The 19,882-nt window shown below is 46.7% G+C and overlaps 1 protein-coding gene across 5 annotated transcripts in view; it reads left to right on the forward strand.

Annotated features, from left to right (window-relative positions):
* SCHIP1 (schwannomin interacting protein 1) overlaps nt 1-19,882 on the forward strand; it is a 638,382-nt gene that overhangs the window by 538,019 nt on the left and 80,481 nt on the right. The window contains exon 1 of one of the 5 annotated variants that reach the window (XM_069618458.1): nt 7,074-7,572. The exons of the other annotated variants lie outside the window; for them this stretch is intronic. Within the exon in view, the coding sequence (XP_069474559.1) occupies nt 7,495-7,572 (78 nt within the window). The 5' untranslated portion in view covers nt 7,074-7,494. Of the gene's footprint in view, nt 1-7,073; nt 7,573-19,882 lie in introns of those variants that run through there. 5 annotated transcript variants of the gene reach the window in all.

Here is a 19,882-nt window from a genome sequence, read left to right on the forward strand (position 1 = left end):
GCACATGTGGACCAAACCCCGCCCAAAAAACTCATCCCACACTGCAGAATGGAGTAGGAGACCCTAGATAAGTTTAAAGGAGCACACATCATTATGTAGTACTGTTCCTTTCTTTAATCCTACTAAAGGCTGGTAGCAGAGAAACACAGCTATTAAGCACAGTTTAATACATTATAGGGGGTCTTCCTTCTCGGTCCAAGCCCCCTCAATATGGAATGCAATTCCCCTTAGCATCCTCCACGTAGCGGATCACCTTGCCTTACGGAAGGCCCTCAAGACCTGGCTTTTCCCCTCACATTCTGACAAACCCATTCCACCCCTCGGGTTATTTAAACCCCTGTCAGATAGGCCGAGGCATCAATAAGTCCCTCAAAGAACATACTGAGCGATGCAGAGAGTAGGCGGCAGCAAACCGCAAGGCGGCATCAGCGCCACGTCAACGAAATAAGAATCCAGCCAGGACACATGGGCACGTATCACACTCCATGTCGATGAAAGATAGCCGCAGGCACGGCCACCCACCTGCAATCATACACTACTTGGAGACACATTGCACAACATCTCTGCCATCAGAATGCAGCTATGTCCCACGACAAAAATTCAGTCTGGCTGGACACATAATCAGTCTCCTGCACTCGCATAGCTTCCTGACAAGCTCACAGCACCCATCCACAAGCCAGCTCGACACGGGTCGCTAGCAGGGACTTGACCACCATTACGTACCTTCGTATTGGCTAAAATGCACACACGCACTCTAAACTCCTATGATAATCTCCCATACCACGGACTTCAGTCCCCCGAGGGCGTTCACCTACAGCGCTTTGAGGCCGTACCAATGGGAAAAGACGCTATACAAATGCCAAATGACATTACATTATATTACATTACATTACACTGCCCAGTGCTTGCTTTAAAGGGAAGTGAGGTCGATTTATTTCGGTGTTTTGCTTCCTCCCCTGCCCGGTGACACCAGGAACACGTCAATCGACCTCCACCAGCAACCTACAGTGCTACAAATAATCTTGCAAATGCAGTCCTGCCCCCACCACCACCATCAGGCATCTACAATGCCCAGAACAGTCAAAATGAACGTGCGCAAAGATGCAATTTTCTTTTCTTTGTTTTTCCTATTGAGCACTGAGAGGATATAAAACTATACTTAACCACAGTTGAAAACAGTGCCTTCTGCCAGTGCCTACTCCTCCTACCGTAAAAGGAGCCGCGTGGCTTCCTTCCCCCTCTCACTCAGACTGTAAAAAATCAAAAGCATCTTCAAAAGTGAAGTTTGAGCCTTAGGGCCTGATTTACAAAACGTTTTTCAATGGGATTGTGCCTCCTTCCACAGTTGCCCAGTACTGGCAAGGACCCTAATCTTCACCCACACCCAGTACCCTACCTGGAAAATCCCTCCATACTGTGTGGCCAACCGCCACTGCCTTCGGTACACTGCTCAGCAGTGAGCGGTGTCTGGCTGTATTTCTTCATACATTAAAGGACGAAATAGCATTGTCTGATTAAAAGGTACCAATCAAAACACCTTGTCTTAAATCCTCATTTGCCAGGCAGTGCAGCTGTGTCTCCTGGCTTATCCAAAGCACATCCGAGTACACCGCAGGCGTGGCAGGTACTACCTGCGGGCTTTATTTGAAAGGATTGAGGATCAGAGGGTAGGGCAGGTTCTTTAGAAGTAACTCTAGCCCAGGTTTTAATTCCAGACGGTTTGATTTATATCCTTCTTGGCTCTGAGTCGGTTAGATTAAGCCAAGCCGGCCTTCCTTTGAAAGATTTAGCCAAGCGAACTACATCGGAGCCGTTCAAGCTTCACATTTGAGTTTCAGATTTCCTTTAATTATTTATTTGATGTTCAATCTTTCAGGGTTATTTGCATTTAAAGAAACTTGTTGCCATTATCTTTACTGCAGAAGGAGCCATTCTAAAAATGCTGTTCTTAAATTGTGCTTAATGCTGGATAGGACCCACTTCTAAGTGCTGTAGTAATCGCTGCTATTACTCCAGTTAATTGTACTCCATTCATCGACATCCGCAGATTGAAGGTCTGAATTGGCCCTGCCACGGGATTTGAACTCACAAAGTGCTGGCAGGGCCCCATTTTGGTGGTATGGAAGGGCTTAACTTGCAAGCTTCCACAAAAAGGAAACAGGACACAAAATGAATGGGAATTGGGTAAGAGATCAGTCCATGTGATAGTGAGCAGCGAATCATGCCACGGCATGCCTTTAAGTACTACTACTCTCTCAATAAGACTCTGAAGGTTTGATGAGCATCCTTAATGCAGGACTATTTTTCACTTGTGAATTGTACTTATTGCTCAGTGCTTTACAATGGGAAGTGGGTCGCAATGGCGAGGGGTTTCATTCAAGCTAGAGCAGAAAACAAAATGGGGTAAGAGGACGTGAATGACTCGGTAGAAGTTAATGAGATTTTTTTTTTAATGTACTTTGCAGAAGGTTCACTAATACCCAATGTCAGCCAGTCCATAATATTATGTATTAAAGAAGGGTGTGGGAGCCCCTCTACTTAGAACGAACATGGGTCAAATACCCTGTTCTATAAAATGTCTTCCACTCAGGAGGGTCTGCAAACACGGTTTTAGTTCACTGTTTCCTTCAGAAAGGAGAAATAACCATTTGCAGTTAAGTCTGGTCCCACCCGCAAGGGCAGTCCAGCACCGACATTCTAGGCAATCCTCCTCTGAACAAGAGTACCGTCAGTGACCGCAGACATGTGTTTCGGCCTTGTTGGGACTCCAGAGTGAGGTGAAGCTGAGAATATTAGCTAAACTCTTTAGAGCTAGCCCGAGGGCCATTCAGGGAGTTATGGGCCCTGAAGACCAAGTTAAAGGCCAAAGTGCAGCTAGGGCGTTTAAGAAGGTTTACAGGCCCATAACTCCTGGTACAGCCTGAGGGCAAGGTCTATGAAGCTTTTAGCACCTGCATCGCTCTTAAAGATATATAATAATTTTCTATAGGGCTATGAACCCTCAGGTATCTGAGTGCTGCTTATTATTACCCACGGTGTGTGGTGCTCATTTATCAACCTCGGAAGGATGAAAGGCTGAGTTTGGCCCTGCCAGGATTTGAACCTGCATCAGCAGGCTCTGCACAGATGTCAAAGCAAGCGCTCTACTCGCTGTGCTATCGGACTACTATATAGTGTCTATATAAGTATATTTAAGTTGTCAGTACAGAAATACGCCTAGGTGGTAGCAGGGATTTGTTTGTGGGTACTCACTGCACTGCCGGTAGCCTTGAAATGTAGCTCTCAAAACAATCTGCAGACTCTACTGCTTCGTGTAGCCCGTAGGTTGCCCAATGAGAATGCCCTCTCAGCATTCCAAGGGTTATGAAAAAGTAGAAGCCCGTGAAGGCATATTTGGTCATGCTCAAGACTCAATGCTGCAAGAGGTCCCAGGGTAATATAATAATATTCAATATCCATTAGCTAAAACCCACAAAAATTATTATGGATGAAAACCCTAGTGAACAGGATATGCTAAGCAATTTAAAGGGAACTAAGAACAGAGCCCCATATTAGAGGCTAATTATAATGGTCCTTTAAAATCTATGGTGGAAATAAATGGTCCTAGCAAACTGTGGTCATTATGGGTCTTTACCAGGACGAGGCTGAAGGGACTGGCAGCCTTGCTCAAGCCTAATGGTGGTGTAAGTTGAGACTACAAAAAGCAACGGCTCTCACATTTGGATGCTTGCCTGGATCTAGGTTTGATCAATTGTGGACATGTTGCAGTGGGGGTCACATAAGGACTCAACCTCACCAACCTGATATGGCAGTGTTAATATGTAGCACACACTGGCATAGCGTCCGGGAGTGTTACAGAAAGGCAGATGGTGTGTACATGATGTATGGGGTAAATACAGGGAACCCAAGTCATCATTTCATGTTTAACACACTAGTACACATTCCCAATCCATTCTCTTCACACTGCTGGGGAACCACTAGATGGAAACATCTGCTTTGCTGGTGGGCAAATGACATTGGGTGGTAAATCCTATACAGCCCAGCTGAAGCCCAGCTAAGAGTGCCCCACCTTTGCACCCAAGGGCAGCGTTGATGCTCTGGAGGGTGCATGGTTCCCACACTCTCCCTCCCTCCCTCACACAACATATATGCCACTGAAGAATACATGGAACCAAGTGCCAGATGGGTGCAGGTTGATTGGTCAGTGGCATAAAGTTGCAGGAGTGCTGTTGCCAGACTTGGGTTAGCAGTGTTGCTTAATAGTCCCACAATCTCCATTTTTACTTCGCCAGCGAGGCTTCCCGCGTTCGTAGCAGATCTTCAGTGGCATAGAAATAGGAAATGTCTGTAACAGGACCGGTTCCTGGGATGGAGAAGGGTGTTCTTCGGCATGAAGATAGCCTGAATGGCTTGGGAGCAGGTGGATGAAGAGGAGTTCACTTTTAGGAATATTTTGACAAATTCAAAAGACTAGAGGCCTCATTACGACAATGGAGGTAGCCATGCCGCTATTTGCGGCTGGCTACCCCCATACCGGGTACCGGGTCCGGGTTCCCTGAATGGGGAAATACCGGGCCATTCTGAGTTTGGAGGGCCCGGTATTTCCCCATTCAGGGAACCGGGACCCGGTACATCCCCATTCCCATTTGAGCCCCAATAGGGCTCAATGGGAATGGGGAGGATGCAAACAACGGGCCCTTTAATGACGGGACCGTTGTTTGCATTCTGGTCTGCTCGCGGGATCCGCTAAGGACGCCTGGTTTTACCAGGCGTCTTTAGCGGGTCCAGCGAGGAGACCTCCTAATGAGGCGGCTGGGGGTTAACGGGGGCCAGCAGCTCTACCGGCCCGTTAACCCCCTACTGCCAGGGTCATAGATCTTAATGCATATGTTTTCTTGATGGGTACTTTAAATACTTTTTCATCCATAAAAGTATCATTTCAGAAGGAATAGAGCATGGTCTAGTAATGCAATTTAATCTACTAGCTGCCGCCAGTGTATTATATGCTTAGCTTGCTCGCTCTCACTGTTCCTCTGTTTACAACACTTTCTCACTTTCTACCAGCACTCTATCCATATATCTCTCTGGCTCTTGCTCGCTCTGTCTCTCATGCTCTTTGTCACTCTCTTCTTATGTGGTTGAGTCATGTTGTCAGGTGTGTGTTGCTAGAGCCAGCCTAGCAGTTGCTGACAGCTGCACGACCAGAGAAATCTTGATTTTGCGGGAAGTGGCTGTGCTAAATTGAAAATGCAGCTTGCAAAAAAACATAAACAGTAAATTATTTAACTGTAGTAGCATTGTAAACGTCCTCTTTTTACAATTTTACAATGTTAGCATCTGATTACCACAGTCAACATATACTTTAGCCACAAAAAGAATGTTCTATTTATGTAACTGAGCAAAGCACTTTATTGTAATCTACAATCGTTTTACAAATCATTTTGTGATAGAAGATTGGCATTCCAAGACTTACAGTCCCTTACACTCCATTTGTACTCTTTTGAAATACTCCTATGAAAAAGGGGACGTGGACAAATAGCACCAGTGAGTGTTCCAGACTGCTTTGGATAAAATCGAGGTGCATTTTCAGGATATTTGTATTAATTTGGTTTTATATAATGCTTTACACCAAAGCGCTGAACGTAAGACATGAGAATATAAGACTGAACACAGATCTTTATATTTGACAAATAGCTCTGTGACAAAAGAGTGGTGTGCTTGAATCATTTAATACATAATGCAGGTTGTGATGATCATTTAATTTTTGACAACACGCACCCTAACATTCAAATGTTTTTGAAATTGAACCATATATGCTGGTTGGGACTGCCTCAGGTTTAGGAGGTGAAGATGAAATGGCTGCAACATCAGTAATTGAACAGCAGGGCATTGGCCATGCAGCAATAATGTTTCCTCTCCCTGGGCAGAATGTTATCTAAGTGTCAGGGGAAGGATGACAGTGAACAGGAACACTTCACAAATGCATCTGGATAATAATGTTTCCCCAACTTGTAGCCCTCACCTCTGCACCAGGCAATAGCTTAGGGGTGGGTCATTATCCCCCAAGAAAGACCCTTCCATGGTCTATAAGTCTAAAATATACGTTGTTCTGGCTCGTATGCCACATGGTGACTATATCGATGCCTGGGTGCTTTGATGTGTCTTGCGTGGAGAATAAGGAAGAGGGTATCTGACCGAGTCAACTTGTTGAGAATAATGATATGGTACTGATACTCATTTTATGTATCGTAGCTTTATTTGTATGCTGTTGTGTGTATTTTATATTCAAAATAAACATAATGGGGCCGATTCATGGAATTATTTGCGTGGAAAATCAGGGATTTGTATGCCATTCTGCGTGTGAAACCCCATTCGTTGATTCATGGAATTGACTGTGCAGCACTTTTTCCTGAATTGCGCTGACTTCATGCAGGCCCAGCACGTCTCTGCGAGCGGCCGAGTGCCTTTTGCGAGACATCACGCAGATCGTGGGGCGTAGGAGGCTGAACTCGGAAAATGGGGAAGAACAAGGGAAAAAGTGGGTGTTAAAAGGGACGGGCCGCAGGCAGTCCATAGCTGTTCTGGCTGTTTTTGATTTGCTTGGGGGCGTGTCGAGGGCGTCCAGCCGTGACTTGTGTATACGGTTGCTTTGCGCCAAAAATTCCATGAATACGCGGGCTGTATGTTTTATTTTGCGCTTAGGCTCGCACAGTTTCGTTCTCAGTGCGCAGACTTTGCGGGAAAAATGCGCACTTTTCCATGAATCGGCCCCAATATGTATAAAAAGGTGGACAATATTTGTTTAGATTTTACTTTAATTCATAGTGCCGCAGCCAGTGCGAAGATTTCTGCTGCTATGAACGATTGTCATTTTATTGGCCTCCCTTAAACTGTTCTCCCCTAGCGTCCCGGTGGTCGACTAAAATTGCCTTGTTGTGAAAGGGTCGCGCAGGCTGTAAGTCACTGGATGGGCGGCAGTTGGGTCTGTCCATTTGCAGTCTGCGAGGAAGTTTGCGCCTATTTTTATCCCGATTGCTAGCGGTTCAGAGGAAGATAGTCGCTTCCCTCTTGCCACTTCTACCCACACCCCTCAGCAGGGCGCTCGCAAGTAGCCAGGCGGCTCAGACTAAACTCTACTTCACTAGGAACGCGTCGCAGGCTTTGGGGCTCCTGCCGTGTTATTCAAGGGAAGGCGATATCTGACGTTGGCAAGGCGCAGTTTGACGGGCCCAAGTGTCGGAAAGATGCCCGCCCGTAAATGCACGGCAGCTGTCCTCACCCCCAGAGTGAAAGGAACACGAGGATAAACAGTGCCCTGCTCCCCCACACCCCTTGAGACAGGGTCACCCGGACGCTGACAGTGGCTGAGCTCACACCCGACCCGGTAGCCGACGGATAATGGGAGAGGGTGAAAGGCTGGCCATCTCTGGACTTCTGGAATGAAGGCACCCTCAAGCATGGCTGCAGGCGCACGTGCGGCGTAAGAGTGGACGCATGAGAATGGACAGTGACGGAATGACGAGGATCATCAGTGACGTATCCACTCTGGACGTTCTGACGAGTTACAAAAAGGTGAGACGTCTAGATGCGTGCAGGTCTGCTAAGGCAGGCGCTCCCCAGTAGCGAGTGGTGGTTCACCCCCCCCCCCCCCCCCCGTCAGCCTGGATCTGCGCTGCCAACGCACCTGTAGCAGGTAATTGCATGTTGGATGATGTTTGTGCGTGGCGGAGACACCACGGGCCAACAAGAAGAGTTACAGCGTTCCTTTGTTTGATGATGTCTGATTGGGTCCTTTCATCATTCACTAGCCAGCCCCTCTAAAGTACCTATCAAGTTACCTTTACCCAGACCTGCAAAACATCAATGGCCAGGATTCAGGGCCCACCTTGTTCTATTGTCGACCTGTAAGGTTTTAGGATCTATTGTGAGCGTTCTCTGGATGACCCCGTGTCGTCACCGTTTAATTAAAGGGCCTCTCCAGTAAATGCTATTGCAGTGGTCTTTAGCCATACCTTATTCTTCAATCACCAGCATTAACCACTTAGATCGGGAAGAGGTGGGAACGTCCACAAGCCCTGGGATGTCACACGCTACAATTACTGCCGTGGTCGTGGTTGTTTGGTTGGGTTCAAGACCTTTTGTGGCACTTTTCGCTACCGAGTCCCTTTAAACAACGCGATCAAGCTGAAGCAGAATCGACCTTATCATTCGTACGATGATGCAACATTTCTCAGAAATGACAACTTCTATGATTTGCTCACATTTTACAGAGCAATGTTGGCATCATTTTGAGTAGCAGAACGCCAGTGTTTCCCCCATGTGAATTCGGATGGCCCTGCACATCTTAAGCAGTGTCGTGCCCAGAAACATTTGACTGGAGTGGCCCAAGTGGGGCCCTGACGTATGCAGGGGTGGCATGAAGTACTAGCGCACACACACATAATGATCATAGTTTAGGATACTGGGGTGGCACCTGGCGTGGCCAATCAGATTCCAGGGGAAGCACGTGCCACCCCAGGCCACTCCCCGTTCACGCCTGTGATCTTAACTGCCCTCAACGGCGGCTACCGGTTTACACACATGACGCTATTTCTTCAAAAAGCTTGTTGTACATTGTACAGTATGCCGCATAATGCCCATTTTAACGATGAACTTAAATATTGAATTTACCAAGGCTGTTCCTTTACCTCGAGCAAGCACAGCCTCGTGTAAAAATGAGTGCACATTTTATGAAGCTTGCCGAAGTTAAACCCTGGCCTGCCAGTGAATACTGCACTTTGAGTCACTAAAGGAAAGGCCTTTTCGTGCACAGCCCTGCTCTGTAATTTGGGACTCTCTTTGGCGAGTGAACTCCCTTTTGGGCTAGATCCACACACACACAGGCACGTACTCATTATATCATTATATGCCATTTAAACACATGGTCTGCCGGTTGTGGTTGCCTTTCTGCTTCAGAATAAATTTAAGTGGGCCTTTCCTATTTTTTTTAAAGCTGGTAATTGTGTGTTTACAGACACACCAAGTATAGGTTGTATTATTTTTGTAAATGTACACGCATACACTTCCCCTCGGAGCGCAATGGAATCGTGGAAGTGCCAGTTCCGGCATCCACGCATGCATCTTGTCGATTCATAACCTCTCATAGGATGCGTGTCCTGTCACTGGATACATGACACAACGTGGCATTAGGTGGTTGCCTTCTCGTCGCTCAATGGCGTGTGATTTTTCAGTGTGATAGCTTTTTGTACCATGACAAAATCCCTTTTTGTGCCTTATTGCAAATAAAGCTGCCGTTGCTCAGAGTCCGTCACCCCTTTTCCCCATAAGGAGAAGACATCACAGACCTCTGACAGCTGTCGCCACACAAAAGGGAGCTACCTTTATTTAGGAAAGGGGACAAAAGGCCTCGCCTTTATTTTTCTCTTTTGTCCTGCTGCTTCCCAAATAACTAACACAATTCATTTTCAATTACGAGACCCTCTGTGCCCCTAATTTAAAATCCTTGTTTTTGGAAGTTACAGGAGCAATCCTCACTTTCACTTTCCTCACCCTCCAAATAGTCTGTAAGCGCCACCAATTCAGCAGGTGATGGGGCAGAGCCATACGGCTTCAGCTCCCATTTTCTGACTCTGGTGGTTGAGGTTCAAGGTCCCACCGTGATGAAAAATTAGTCCCAGGTGTCGGTTACAGAGTGACCCATAATCGCAAACCACTGTCCCGTTTAGGGTGGGACTAAGCCCGATTTGCATATGGTCTTTTCCCTTTGTGCAATGGTTTGGCATGCTGAAGAACGATGGTCTGGAGGGTTGCCCAGAGCAATTGCCATAAATTGCGATTAATTCTAAACCTTCCAGCTGTCACCTCGTTTGTTTTGTCTAAATCCCCTTAAGTGGGGTGGGTGCACCCATACGTGGGTTCCGACTCCTGCTGGACCTAGAGACCCAAGCTACACCTCACTAATAATGCCTAATGAAGTCCAAACATCTCTGGGGATGCTTGTGGTCTCATGCAGAAGGTATGTGGCCAAGCCAAGCAGTTCTGGTTCGACCGCCCCATTGGTGGAGGGACAAAGCCGATTTGCATATGGTCTTCTCTTTAATGGCTTGGCAGGCCGAAGAACAATGGTTCGGACGGTTGCCCAGAGCTATTGCCAGAAGAAATCCCCCCAAGTGGGCCGGTTATGCCAAGACATGCGTCCCGAGCCAGCTGCACCTAGAGACCCAAACTGCACCTCACTGATGATGCCCAAGGAAACCGAAACATATCTGGTGTTGCCAGTGGTCTTGTGCAGAAGGCATGTGGCCTGGCAGCTCAGGCTCAGGGTCATTCCCTTTCTATCATGGTCCATTTGTCCGTAGGGTTGCCCAGAGCAATTTCCAGAGGTTAAGATTGAGTCATCACCTCTTATTTTGTATTCTCAACCTTCGTATCATTCATTTTCCAAGCATGTTGCTTTTTTGGACATTGTGCAATCCTTATATTTGCTTTGCTAATTACCAGCCCATTAGTTGCAGTGTATCGCAATACATGATCCCACTGCTGCTACGGCCCATTAAATGTTGTTGCTAAAATAAAAGCATCATCTGCATATAAAAATGGACAGATGCACAGTTTTAAAATATCGTCGGAACATAGCATGTTGGTACCAATAGAAGTTTTATTTTAGCTCTTTGTAAGAAGGTGGCTTAAGCCAGGGCATTTTGGAACACTAGATTAAATTAATAATTAAAAGAAGAAAGCCTGCACATAGGGCCAGTGCAATTCTCAAAATGTGTATGCGTGTGTTTCTTTTAAGTACATGGAACCCTGTGCAATGATGCTAAGCTTTAATTGCATATTTTCAAAAATTGTCATATGTCGGTCCTCCAACTTGCCATAGGAACAGCTGGAGAAAGCCTTGATGCGAGCAAGATCGAATTTCCCTCAAGAAGTGTTTGCCAAAGTTAAACCCCACCAAAGAGGCGCGTGAGCTGAACAATCGGACATGTACAGAATATGGCTTTCACCCCTTCAGTAGGGGCTGGACATGGCCGGTAACGGCCTGCCAGCTCGAGCCAAGATAGACCCCAGTGAAGCGAGGGCTTCTGGGTGGGCTGTGGGTCGTTACCAGCCATGTCCGCCCACCCGCCGAGGGGGTGAAAGCCATTCACTTTATCTGGGATGCAAATGTTTTCCCCCCTTGGGAGATTCACGCCGCTTGGTGAATCTTCAAAGGGGGAATCTCATGAGAGGAAACAAAGAAAAAAGATGGCTGCCGCCATAAGGAAAAGGGACAAAGTCTGTGGCAGCATCCGGGAACAGAAGCAGCGCGGGGACCAAAGTTCATAGCTTTGGTCCCACAGGTAAGTTGGTTGATTTTGGGGGTGGGGAGGCAACAGGGAGAGGCTCCCCACATACAAAAGAAATGGCACCACCCGGGGAAGGGCCCCAGGTGGCTGGAACAGCGGGCGGAGAATGTGTATTCTCGCCTGCTCTTTCAGCCACCTGATTGGCTAATGGCCCTTCCCCGGGTGCACATGTAGGATTAGTGAAAAAGGCAACTGTTCATATGATGTTGGAATATCCATAGACTTTCTGCCATTTCTAAGAAATTGAGAAAACACCTGGATGCCTGATGGATGCTCCGAGGCATGGAACCTTTTTGGATGGATTACTAGCTCTGATAATGAATGCTGGGGGCTTCTGGGGACATCAATGAAACGGAACAGGATGAAATGCAGATCAAGCAGCCCACAGTCCGCAAGTCCAAAACCTTCCATGAGGAGTGCCAGGATATCCATGGATGCCAAATTCAGGCCTCCCGATTTCTGCATCCAAGCCATGCAATGTCTCAAGAACAAGGCTGGCGGCCTCAACCAAACCGATGCCCTAATCACGATAGTTGCCCCCACATGTCACTGGGGAATTTGCATGAATATTATAGGTTATTTATAACGCGCTTAATACCCAGAGGTTTCTAAGCGCTGACCCGTGGACCGAACCTGTGTTGCTCTGTGTCGTCTTGCTTCCAAGACAAGCACGTTGCCCCTGAGCTATCCTCCCGAGAAAATGATTCTTCTGCACATGTCCATTTGCCGGGTAGCAACCCTGCTAGGAAGGGAAACTGAATGCTGAGGTAGCAATGCAAGTTAAAAGGGGGGCAATGCAGGAACGACGAACATCTGGCCCTCTCATGTTGGCGTGCTCCATGTTTGTAACAGCCCATGTACACAGACAGAAGCAGTAACATGCCCTCTATATGCCCTGGGAGTTCATGCCCCCTTACATATGCATGGGGGGGGCAAAGGGCTAGAGTGCATGTGCCAAGGCTCCTGGTTCACAGTGCAGGTGCCTGCCCAGTTTCCTTTGTGTATCCTTTTCTTTGCGCACTGGCACCACAGAGAAACCATCGCCCATCTTGAAGGGCATTGCGGAATCAGCTTTCTGCTCATGTGCACGCAGCCCCCAGGGAGCACTCTCAGCGTTTTCCATCTATACACACGTTTCAGAAATGATATTGGCGATGCCCCTGAGAGGACAACGTCTATTTCAACAGCAATGCCCTCCAGTCATACACGCTGTGCTTTGCAAACGGAATCTTGAGAAATCAGATGTATTTGGTTGATAAAGCTCCCTGTTTCCAACAGAAGCAGCTTCACGGCGTGGCCAGGGTAGCATTTATGAAAGACCAGATCTGTGAGGAGGGGAAGGGTTATGGAAATAGGGGTTTCTGATGTCTCATGTGGATCGCATGGCTCCCCGTACTTTCAATTGAGAACAGAGGATAGCTAGGGGCAACGCGCTGCACTTGGGAGCAAGCCTAGGCAGAGCAGCACAGGTTTGAATCCCGGATACGTGCTTAGAAACCCAACTCAGGTACGGTATTAGGCACGTCATAAAAAAAAACAATTACATAAATAATTAAATGCAAGGTGTTTCAAAGAATGTAAGGCTCTCTGCTTCGCTCACAAGTAGTGTACCCTCCTGTGCAAAGCAAACGCTGCATGCATGAAGCCATGCTGCACACATTGACTCGCTTCCAGACCTCCCATTCACCTGGTCGAATCTACAGTAAGGGAATTCTAGGCGTCTACCTAGAGCACCCAGCTGACCACAAAGCAACACGTTTAGCTTTCTTTATTTGTAATTCTTGTATAGCACTACTCGCCCGTAGCAGAAAGCGCACTAGAGTACATGTCGTATGACGCTTTACCCGAGTTGGCATAATTCCTAGCACTGTTGTAGTTATAAGGCTTTACTATTGAGCCCCACCACCACTGTGGTAGCTATGGAGTGCCTTAGCTTGTCTGTAAACTGGCCTACTGTGCCCCCCTCCGCGCCCTGCTAGAGGTATCCTCACATTATTCTGCGAAGGAAACAGAGCAAGGGAAATCGAGTATGCGGGAGGGGGTTAGGTAATACAAACAGAAAGGAGCGAGGGATGCAGAGGAGGGTCATGTTTTGGGACAGCATGAGTGCTGGACCACATATTCATGATGTATAAACGATGGCTCCAGCTCGAGCGTAGAGGATCAGTTGGACTCTGGTACAAGGCAAGTTTGGAGAAAAGGAAATGTGCACACTATGAAATAGTTGGCTGCAATAGCGGCTTGCGATTGGCTCCTTCCGTCCTAGAAATGTTGGTGGCTTTATGTGCCCTAGTATGTATTTAGCCTGTATCACAGATCAAACTCAAGAATAGGAATACTGGGACTGCCAAGCCCAGGGTCTGAGTGTGGCCTAGTCAAGCACAGGCTGTGTAAAAAGGGTATCAGGTAATATTATCCCCACCAATGATATCGCTATATATATATATGGTTGTCGGGAACGGCCACAGGCGATACTATTCATGTGGATAATTTTTGGGGTAAATGGTAGCGGGGGTTGCGGGGGTGTCCCCTGCCCCCTTCAAGATAATATGGGTGTTGCAGGGGTGTCCCCTGCAGGTTCAATGGGTTTAATTTTGCCGCAAAAATACGGCGCCATTCTTGTATGGTGATATTTTTGCAGGGATATTAACACATGGAACTGTAAAAAGGTGATCGTTCTTGTATGGTGATATTTTTGCAGGGATATTAACACATGGAACTGTAAAAAGGTGATCGTCGATGGAGAAAAAAGGGTTTGGACAAGTTAGCACGGCCCAGTTGATTGAAGCCTAAATTTACAGCTTGGCACCTTGAACATTTGGGAAGTTTCTTAACAGGCCATGTGACTGTGTCCATGTAATGCTAGACTTAGTTTTAAATCACAAGAATACATAGGCTGCCTACACTGTGGGAAAGCGCAGAGCTGGCTGATGCTATGCCATGTCTCTGTTTCGGCTTTGCTGTGCCTTCATGAATAGTTCCCGCGTCTCTACCTGGCTTTGCAGAGTGCATTGTTGCCATCTCATCAATGGGCCCAGGGGGATGCTTGAATTCCTTGGTGCCTGTATGCATCTTCTAGCTGAGCAGATATTTTTTTTTTTTTTTTTTTTATTTTTTATTTTTTTGTAATTTAAATTTTTATTTTCACAGTAAGCAAACATAAATAAATGAACAGCAGTCCATGAAATTCACACATATCAACCTAGTGAAAGCAAAGTAATCAATTCGCCATAAACAATCCAAACATATAAACATCAAAAATAGAACAAGAAGGAAGAAAGGAAAAGAAGAAAAAGAAAAAGAAAAGGAAGAAAGAGAATAATAGCGTAGGAGTAGAAGACATAAACCAAAAATTTCAATGCAAAATACTATACCTCAGACAAAAGGGCATTACAAAAACCATCACACAAACTATAAGTATTTATATATTGCATTGTTGGCGCAGTGCTTTGCTTCGCGTTGCATAACATTAGTAGCTGTCTCCTTGTGTTGCATTTGCTGTCAAAATGTAAGGCCCACCGGCCAACTTTCTAGTAATCTATTTTGGCACATTCTGGAACACAATGTATGCACTTTGACAAGGATTTTCTGAATTTGCGACTCAGAGAAACGCTGCCATTCACCCGTCCAGACATACCCGCCATTTTCTGATATAAGGTGCTGCATCGCCATTGCCCAAACTGCACAATAACATTAATGAACAGAACAACGTACCCCACTGTGTACACCGCAATGTTTTCATTTGGGCCATTTCAAAGAGAATGTAGCCTTACCAGGGTCGGACTGGACAAGAAATAGGCCCAGTCACTCAAAAAAAAGTGACCCACCCCTCGCATCAAAAAAGTGGCCCACCCCTCGCCTCACGACCCTTGACCTCTGATGACATCACCGGAAGTGATGTGATTTGACCCCACCCCAAAGTGTCATCCCGGGAAGCAATGAAACACAACCTTTCACCCCTTGACAAAACAGGAAGTGGCATCATATAGCATTGACCCTAAGTACACTACGAAAAATATGGTTATGATTTCACTAATGTGATATACATTTCATACAAGAATGGATCACCATATGTACCATTAATATCTTTGTGTATAGATCCATATTGTCGAATTACTGTGAATCCAAGCAGACGTCCAAGGCCAAATGATGTTACTGTATAGCACTTACACTTAAACTCTTTTTTTATAGAGAAATATGCATACAATATCACCCAACCTGTGTTGGTACTCAATTATCGACCTAAGAAGGATGAAAAGCTTTTTGGAAAAAAAAAGAAAAAAAATATGTTTTTCTTTTCACATTGTTTTTTCAAACCGGCCCAGGCGTGGTCAGAAACTAGCCCCGATTCCCCAGGGACGATTTCGGCCCGGCCACGGCCCGAAAGGCAGAGGGGCCAATCCGACCCTGAGCCACACTCACATTGGTTAATCGGCGGATGCCGGCTCTTTGCTACACCCGATGAATTCTTGAAACATGGCTGCGAGGTTGCCTTCTATTTCATCAGGTGGTGTGAGTCACAGCCTCGGCTTGGGAGCCGGGAATCGCTGATTGGGCGAGGACTGAAAGGACTAGAGCATTGGCAGGCACTCGCCTGGCCTATTCATGACCACATTCCATTGTCTGAAAACATGGGCCGATGCTCGTTTTCCCTTATATGGTCTACAGAGCAAAGACGCAAATAATGACATTGTCCACTCATTTCCCAGGAAGGATGCGGAGCAAAATGCTTATGCAATCCTTCCCTTTCCTTTCTGTGGGATGGCAGATGCAGATCGCAGCGGTCCTGTAGAATTGCATGGAATGCCAGGTCTTGTTTCCATTTGGACACTCTTTGATGCTGAGGTGAAATGCTTGACTATTTTGCAAATAGGCTTCTTTACAAATGATTTAGACGTTTTTAATTTGTGCAGGTGTGTTTAAAGATACAGTGAGCCCGAAGGTGACAAATTCCAAGTCACAACAGCATTGCCCATAACCACGTTTTTAGTTGTAGTATTTAGGAAAATATAGGGCCTGATTTACAAGCGCAGTTTTCAATGGGAAAATCCCACTGAAAAACTCTTTGTAAGTCAGGCTTAATGGGGCTCATTATGAGTGAGCCATTCCGGTTAAAATGCCAGAAAAAAAGCTGGTAATGCCAGCATTTTTACCGGACCGGCACACTCAGAGTTTGCCGGTATGGGCAGTGAACTATGAGCAGGCCTGACCTGCCAGGGATTCAGAGCCCTGCCGGCATATACATGTGGCAATCACTGGCAGCGGTAATACCAGTGCCGGTGATTGCAGAAAACCCATTCCATTTAGTCTTATGGGACTCCATGGTATGGGGACTTACTGCCGTATCCGGCACCTGTAAATCGGGCACTGGCAACGGTAAGGCGGGTTTGCCAGTCACCCGCCGGTATTACAGGCGGGTTACCGGCAAACCCGTAATGATCCCCAATGTCTTAACTATGAAGAATTCAAGGCACTGTTATACTCGGCCTGGACTTCCCCCATCGGGAATTAGGGCAAGGCCCAACATGCCATTGTGGTCCAGGCTCCTGAGCAAACGCAGACAACTTAAATATGTTAGTGTGCTATGCAAATGGTAATTGTAACACATTTTACTTGGCCCTTTTGCTTTAAAATCCACAACTTCCTAGACATTTTTCCTGGAAATAGGCCTCTTGGTCCTACTCGCATAGCGATGAAAGGTTGCAGTTGGGATTTGGAGTGTGCTGGGCAATTGTCTTAGTCTGATCCTGCCTTTACTTTACTCGGTTTGGCCTGAGCAATCTGTACAACGTATTGAATTTGCATTTTTCAAAGTTTTGAAGCGTTATAGTTGTGATGTGTTCTTTGTGAGATTGTGTCCCTCAGCAGGAAACATGTTTGCTAGATTGTGAAAACCCGGAATCCCTTCCTCCCTTTCCATCATTTGAAGATGAACACCTCAGAAAACCGTACGCTCTCCAGGAGCTATCTTTGATTCCGCCTTATCCATGGGCCAAAGCAATAGCTTGTTCCTCATCTTATTACCTAATGCTGCTGCGACAAAACCCGCCCACTCTTATCCGAGTCTAATTTAGCTCCTGTTGTCTGTGCTACCATTGGAGCAAAGTTAAACTATTGTAACATCTTCTTCCTTAGTGCAAAAAGGAGTCTGTTCCGTCGCCTTTAAGCTCTACAGAACGCGGATGCCAGAATTGTGACCAACACCCCTCGTTGTGCTCGTTTTTCAACTGATCTGAAAAGATTGCATTAGCTTCCTGTTGAAGGCTCCTTACCCTGGCCCATAAAGCCTGCTATGGTCCTGCATCTAACTACCTTTAGGAACCACTAGAAGAAATCTTTACTCCATGGATGAAAATTTAACACAAGCCCCTCACTACAAACAGACTTAAAAATCTCATCCACCTGTGGCGCGCTCAAGATTGTTAACCCAGTGATATTGTGGTGAACTTCGAAAACCAATTATTTATGGCACAGGAATTTCCCCTGATGAATTTCTTTATACTGTTTTTTGACTTAAACAAGAATGAAACGTGTAGGGATTGTGAACACTGTTACAATCAGTAGACAGTTGGAATATGACATTACTGTTATGTTGTCTCCTCATGTGACTCATCAGTGACCCCACCTACCTGTCTGGGGGTGGTAGTTCACCCAGGAGGTGGACTAGGTCAGTCAAGATGCAGAAGGGAAGAGCCAGGTCTTGAGTACCTTCCGGAAGGCAAGGTGATCCTCTATGCAGCTGATGCTAAACAGGATTGAGTTCCAGATGGTGATAGCTTGGACGGAGAAAGAGGATCCCCCCTTTCTGGTCAATTTAGTGACTGGGATGACAAGTTGCCTGGTTTCAGACTTCTTGTGGGCCTTTAGGGTGTGAGCTTCTGTTGCAGATATTCTGGGCATATGTTGTGCAGAGCACAGTGAGTGATGCACATTCGCTTGAAGGTGGATCATCGCCCAATCACAGCCAGTGAAGGACACAGAGGGCGGGTGTGATGTGTTCTCTGGAGCCTAGGGCAAGAAGGAGCCTTTCTGCAGTGTTTTGAACCAGTTGGAGTTTTCGGAGTTGTGATGCACGGGTGCCCAGGTATAGGCTGTTGGCATAGTCTAGGCAAGAGAGGGCGATGGCCTTGATTGCGGGGACTCTGGCGGAAGGTCAGGTAGGGGAAGATGCTGAAAATATCTAGGTGAAGATAGCAGGATTTTGACACTGAGATGATGTGATGTGATAATGACAGACCTGAGTCCATGGTGCAGCCAAGATTCTTTAATGTGTTGGAGGTAGAAGGCGGTGGGCTTAGAGAGGGTGGCCAAGGGCTGGGTTGGTGAAAGAGGGCAGTCTTCCCACAGATCATGTGTTCAGATTTTCTGCAGTTGAAAAGGAGGTTGTTGGCAGTCATCCAGTGGTCAATTTCTGTGAGGCATGATGCGAGGTCGGGGTGGTGTTGGAATGGTCTTTTGGGATAATGAAGACAATTTAGGTGTCATCTGCGTAGTTGTAGCAAGACAGGCCGTGTGAGCAGCTGATAGCAGAGAGGGGGCTCAGGTAGAGGTTAAAGAGCAGAGGAGAGAGAGAGGTGCCCTGCGGTACTCCGTGAGTAACAGGGCGGGGAGTCAAGGAGAAGTGAGGCATGTGTATTATTTGCGATCTATTAGAGAGGAAGGAGGAGATCCACTTCAAGGCTGCATCTCTAACGCCGAGGGTGTGGGGTCTGTCCAGGAGGGCGAGATGGTCCATGGTGTTGAAGGCCAATGAGAGGTCGAGAAGCATTAGTGCAGCACAGCCTTCTGAGTCTGAGGTTCCTTTGAGATCATCCCAGATGGAGATGAGGCACGATTCAGTTCCACGTAGCGGTCTGTAGCCAGATTGGGCGGGGTTGAGGCAGAGGTGGGTTTCTGTGAAGGGGCATAGCTGGATGTAGGCTGTTCGATCATTAGTTTGGCTATGAAACTGTTGTTTTAGATTGGTCTGTAGTTGGCCAGGAGGAGGTGGTCTAGGGTGGGATTTTCAGAGCAGGGATTTGATGTACGAGGACTTGAAAGCTGCTGGGAAAATGCCTGAAATGAGTGATGAGTTAATGATCAATCCTGTGATGTTGCTGGCACAAGTAGAGGATAGGATTTCTTTTAGACAAGAAGGAGGGCAGGGATCACGAGGAAATCCTGCGGCATTGGCTTTTAGCTTGTAACTTTATGAATTTTGAGTTGCATATAGTAGAGAAGCAAGAGAAGAATGAGCCGGTGGAGGGCAGGTCTGAGTGCCTGGGTGTGGGGCCAGGGTGGAGGGGTGGGAGTGACCCTATTTTAGTGCCAATGGTGATGTTTCTTTCCAGGGCTACATTATGGAAGTGGTCAGATAGAGTCACAAAGAGCTTGGGTGTGTGATGGGGAGGAGCAGGTGCAAAGGGGGGCCTTAAATTCAGAGATAATCTTGGGGCGTTCCCTACAGTTGTTTGGCACGTTGGTGAATCTATTCCAGTAAACTGATCTTTTGGCCTTGTGAAATTCAGCCCTGTATGTTTTGAGTTGCTGGATGT

This window comes from Ambystoma mexicanum, chromosome 10 (assembly GCF_040938575.1).
Source record: "Ambystoma mexicanum isolate Mex_15411 chromosome 10, UKY_AmexF1_1, whole genome shotgun sequence".
In the NCBI taxonomy this organism is placed as follows: Eukaryota; Metazoa; Chordata; class Amphibia; order Caudata; family Ambystomatidae; genus Ambystoma; species Ambystoma mexicanum.